Genomic DNA, 6000 nt, shown 5'->3' with positions numbered 1-6000 from the left:
AGTGTTTCAAAATGCACATAAATTTACCTCTTTTCAAATTCAGAGCGAGGAATCTTGAAATATTTTCAACATTCGTATTTCTACTTAACATTTTTTTGTCTACTCATGTATTTTATTAGTGCTTTAGGGTATCTTTACTTTATGGAATGTGAAAGAATGAAAAAAAAATTCACGAGCGTTTTCATTCAGGAAGAAGAAATGTTGCAAAGTTGGCTACTCTTAGTTGGCTCTGAAGCGTTATGCTGCCAAATTTACGAATTCCGGACTTTGAAATTTTTTAAATAAGAAGTTGCGAAGTGTACTATCATGTTTCTACAATCATCCATTTCATCTTTCTTCCTCAACATTGCAATTAACACAAGATAGAAAAGTGGCATAACATAACATGGACTCTCAGCATCCCTTGCACAGAAGCAGAGAGCATTTGGAGTCACGTTGTCAGTGTGTGTGTTTCGTACTGTGTGATTGCAATGTTTAAGATGTTCGAGTGGCCCACCGATTTTGAGTTGGTCAGTGATCCGATTCATGCAGCAGCAGAAAATCATCACCAGATTTGTGAAGTGTACAGCCCCAATGCAATGAGTTAAAGCAAAATGCTGAAATGGGTGAGAATGTTCAAGGCTGGGCTGGAAATTGTACATGACGAGCCATGCTCAGGTCAGCCATTATTTGGTGTGCGCGGTAGATGCCAAAATTCATGAAAACAGAAAATTCACAATCTCCATACTGTCACTGGAATTTCCACAAGTGTCAAGGTCAGTGCTGTACAAAATTATGTCTGAACACTTGGACTTCTGGAAATTGTGCTCTCTATGGGTTCCGAAGATGCTTTGGAAGCAACACAAAAACAGCAGATTGGCCAATGCTCTGACATTTTGTAACTGATACCAGAAGGAAGGTGATGAATTGTTGGACCACATCATCACAGGGAATAAGATATGGGTGTTCACTTAACTCCTGAATCCAAGAAGTAGCAACACATGTTGTCTCCCACTAAAGCGAAATTCAGACAGACAATCTCAATTTGCAAGAAGATTATGGCAACCACGTTTTGCTAGTGGACTTCATGCCACAAGGGACAATAAACTCAGCTGCATATCTGCATATTGTCTGACCTTGAAGAAACTTCTGCGTGGAATCCAAAATAAACACAGTGGCCTGCTGTCAGCCAGGGTTTTGCTCCTTCATAAAAATGCGAGGCCTCGCACCATTCATCAAACTCAAGATCAGATCGCATCATCTAGCTAAACAATTGACTCATCCTCCTTACAGCCTGGACCTTGCACCCAGTGACTATAACTTCTTCTGGCATCTAAAGAAGTTCCTCAGTGGTAAGAATTTCAGCAGCAAAAGAAGTGAAAACAGGAGATGGGGGAATGGCTCGTCTTGCAGGCAGCTGAAAAACTTATGTGGAAAAATAGATCAATGCATGTAGAATCTGATCGAAAATAAAAGTATACTAAAAAATTGGCAGTGAATTTTTATTTTTTGCTCAAAATGGACCGTACTTAATAAATATCCCTCATAATATAAAATCTTACCTCCAATTGGTATCTTTTTTCATCTGGGACTTTTTCGCCCAGGTGTCTGCAACAAAATTCTGGTATAAGGTGTAAGGTGCTTTACTGTTAGGTTGACTTCCGGTTCCTGTTGTTGTTTCCTAGACTACTGCTAGGGGTGCTGGTATAGCAATTTTGTCTGCTGCGCGTGATGGGTTTGAGCTGTTGTAATGGCGGGAGCCAAACATGATGAGCCTGACTGCTGTCGATATTCAGCTCGTGCATGAACTTGAGGTCCCAACCCACTACCAGACTAGCAAGGCACCTCAAGTTCAATAAACACAGGATCCAAAAAGTTTGTTAGGCACACATCCCACCCCCTAATCGACACCAAAATCAGAGAGACGCATGCAATTGTGCACTTTCCGCACAAGCTGAATATCGACAGTGGTCAGGCTCATCATGTTTGGCTCCCGCTATTACAACAGCTCAAACCCTTTCATGCACAGCAGACGAAATGGCTACACCAGCACCCCTAGCAGTAGTCTAGGAAACAACAACAGGAACCGGAAGTCAACCTAACAGTAAAGCATCGAGTTCTCAAGTGGATGGTGGCAGAGGTCACAGAAATTAATAGAACATTTACAAGTAAGTTTCGCAGATATATCTTTAGTAACTCGCTTACGTCTTATATTATCAACCGCATTGTTTCTTCCCCTCAACATGAAATATTCTGGTGTTGAATCACACTACCACATTCGATTCTCTTTTCAGCATGTTTTCCCTGCGTTTAGTCTCAAGATGACATTTACATGAGCAGGGACACCTACAGAGGGTAAGCATAAATAGTTTGATCGATTTGATTTTCTTACTTCGCATTTCTGCCACTTTTGGCTTTTCGTGAAGATGAGGATGAGTGATGATATGATCAGTGTTGAAGGCACACTCACAAAAAACACCCATGCCCAGGTTGGGATTTGAACCCCTTGCATTATAGTGTGCTCTGCTAACCACTCTGCCAAGTTTAAATAAGAGTATGGCTATTCAAGTGGCCTGGTCACTGCAGCTCTGAACCTCTCTTTCCACCTGGAAGTTTCATTTTATGTGGCACTTTCAAGAAACTGGAGGAGTAATGAAACTGTCATGTTGGTTTGATTAATTAAGATAAGTCAATACAACAAATCTCATATTCTTGGAAGATTGCTATAACACAGGGCTCTGTCCCCCAAAAAGATCTGTTCAGATAACACATTGGATGATGAAAAAACAATACTTTGCCTCCGAATAAACTTACGAATTTGCATGTGGAGAAAACCAGTTAACGATCTGCCATTCAACTGATAATATTGCAGATTCCTAAAAAAATATACACTCGAATAAAAACAATATATTGCTTACAACATTGCAATCATTTATATTCTGTGCGAAAATAGTATACATTAAAATACAGATTTGATATATATATATATGTTGTTATATATGTACATATATATGTTTTTTATGGATAGGGGAGGGGGGAAACAAATTATCTACATCTGAAACACATTCAATAAAATGTAACGTCTACATGATTTGAAACAAATTTAATCATGATAATACATTTGCAATGTTGCAACTGAAATTCAGAAAGAAAAGCATGTACATTTAGAACATACATACAACTGAAAAAAACTTTTCTTTTATGGCCAATGAGCATTTTAATAAGTCTTATTCCTTTCCCTCTCTTTCTTTTATCCCATGGAACTGATAAAACCGTTTCATTTATGACCAATGAGTATTTTTAACAAGCCTTATCTCTTTCTTTTTAACTGTCTTTCTTACACACACATGCACACACAAACACACTCACACACACAAACGCACTCACACACACACACACACGTGTGAGAATACAGTTAAAGCTCAGGCAAATAAAAGCAACTACAAGACAAGATTACATACAAATCTGTATCTTCAACAAAAATGTACAATGTAAAGTTACAACTAAATATCTCAAATTAAATACTGTACATAAAGAACTGAACACACATGTAACTCAGAAAAACTTTTCTCAATGTCCAATTGGCATTTTATCATTTCTATTGCATCCATTTTCTTCCCATCTCTTTCACACACACACACACACACACACATCAAAACAAAAACAAACAACATTTTGAAACAAATCGATGGAAGCATTGTTGACAAATAAACATAAAAGTAGCTCCAAAGACAGGATTATTTATGGAATTGTTTCTCAGTCAAATTTTGCAAGTGAGTAACTCAAATGAAATACATGTAAGGTTGAAAACAAAAGTAAATAATAAAAACATCTCTAAGTAAGATCCATTAAATTTTACCACTCCTACTGCAGCCTCTCTCTCTCCCCACATGCACACGCATACACACACACACAACATATGCAATGAATGGATGAATACAATAAAAGAATGGACAAATTAACAATAATAAACATAAAAGTAACTGTTTATGGTGAAAGAAAATAATCTCAAATGTTAACCAAAGACTGAAAAATAAATAGTAGTATGAGAAGAGAAACTGTGATGTGGCATTAGAACAACAAGAGCCTACCAATGAATAAGGGAATATTCACGAAGCCTCACACATGGGGTTATGCATTAGAAACTAAAGCCAGCAAGAGCCAAATATACCAGCAGAAACCACACCTTCCTAATTTGTAATATTTCTTGAATCTCTCAACTGTGCCGAACACAAACATAAAAGAAGGCATTGCAAATTCCTTACACATTGTGTCAAAAATAATGGCATGAAAAATAAGAGTCAAATTTTTTGAAAAAATTAAAATTTCAAAGTAAGGTTTACAGAAATAGCAGAAAACTATGATATATGTATTGTTATTCTTAAGAATGAATATTTATCATGGCACCTTCACGTATATTGCTTTCAGACAGCTAATTATAATGCAACATACAATAAATTTATTTTCAACACTTACTTTTACACTTTAGGAAGTGATGTACATGTTTGTAAAATAATATATGGAAAAAAATCACAGACTTGCTACAGCAATACTGCTGTTAATTCAAACGTCAACTACATGAGTGCGTGCATTTTGCCCATCATTTTCAAGTTCCCTACTTTGAGAAAAATATTGAAAATCATTTTGTACCTTTTTCAGGATATCTTCTCATTGTTCATACTCTCCACGATCACACATTATCCATTCTTCTTGCTATAGTGGAACCACAAGCAAAGGAGCCTGAGCAAAATTGCAACTCCGGTGCACCATACTCGCACACAGAAGGGAAGGTGCATGGAGACTTTTGGCCGAAGGTTCCTTTACTTGTGGTCACTCTATATTTCTGGCCCCCTCCCCCCTCCCAACAAAGCACAATGTTCATTTAGGTATGCAAATTTTGGTACTTGAATGACCCCATGCCATCACATAAATGTCTACAGCCATGTAATGCCATTCCTATGTACTTCTTTTATGGGTCATTCTGATAACCATGATTCACCATCCATCATGTAAAAGCTGTTCTTTGCTAAAATATCTAGAACTCTGCTTGATCACCATTGTCACTGAACATGCACCTTTACACTATTGTTGAAATTTACACTGTGGAAATTGTAACATTAATGCCAAGGTTTCCATTGTCTGCAAAGAGTTGTGCATGACTGGTGTCAAACACCAAGCAATCCGAATTCATAATTGCTGAAGATACTCCTTCATGAATGGACCTAGGTGTTGCCTCCCACGTTAGCCTCCGCCTGTGTCCATTAAGCTCCAATCTGAGGAAAATAATATCAACATCATCATAGAAAATACTCAATCTCTTTAACGTTTACATTTAAATTGTCACAAAATTTGCTATGGTTTATATTTACAGTAGGGATGGGCTGATATGAAATTTTGACCGATACACATGAAATTCCAATATAACATTTATCGATACAAATAACCGATCTGATATAAAATTCCAAATGGTTCTTGAACATGAATGGGTCATTGACTTCCTTAATAAATGCATGTTTTGAGGTGACTGCAGTGCAAAAGAAGTTGTATATTTAGACATTTACTTCTTTGAAAATAGGGCATGGAGATTATGCATAAAAATTATAACAAAATGGCAGGAAATTATAAAATACTCATAGATATATCAGATCGGTAAAATAATTGGGAATTTTACCAATATACTGATAAAGAGTACCAATTCATCTGTCCCATCCCTAATTTACAGATATGTTAGCAGTCTCTTAGCTTCTATACATGTAATCCACAAAACCTAATGCGAAATTCAATTTGCTCAATTATATTTCCCTTTCAAGGTCTTTAAACTAAAAAAAAGTATGTACATTGTTGACCCCCTAGAGTAGGGGCAGCATGTACTGGGCTGAGGAAATTATATTCACCATAACACTGAAGTACAATGGTGAATCAAATATAAGAGGGAATTTCTTTCACACGGTTAAGGAAAGTGTGGTACAGCCATGTGGCCTTGAGGTGATGATGGTGGGGGTGTGTAGAGTCTGTTCCCTC

General features: G+C 37.1%; 1 protein-coding gene across 2 annotated transcripts in view; it reads right to left on the bottom strand.

The window, feature by feature from the left end:
- Positions 1-3067: 3067 nt before the first annotated feature.
- LOC145984002 (E3 ubiquitin-protein ligase SIAH1A-like) overlaps positions 3068-6000 on the bottom strand; it is a 50774-nt gene continuing 47841 nt past the window's right edge. For both annotated transcript variants that reach the window (XM_083117293.1, XM_083117294.1), the window contains exon 6: positions 3068-5252. In XM_083117293.1, the coding sequence (XP_082973419.1) occupies positions 5075-5252 (178 nt within the window). In that variant the 3' untranslated portion in view covers positions 3068-5074. The remainder of the gene's footprint in view (positions 5253-6000) is intronic.

The sequence above is a fragment of the Lepisma saccharinum genome, chromosome 2, assembly GCF_977018435.1.
Source record: "Lepisma saccharinum chromosome 2, izLepSacc3.1, whole genome shotgun sequence".
In the NCBI taxonomy this organism is placed as follows: domain Eukaryota; kingdom Metazoa; phylum Arthropoda; class Insecta; order Zygentoma; family Lepismatidae; genus Lepisma; species Lepisma saccharinum.
This window is presented reverse-complemented; position numbering and strand designations above follow the sequence as displayed.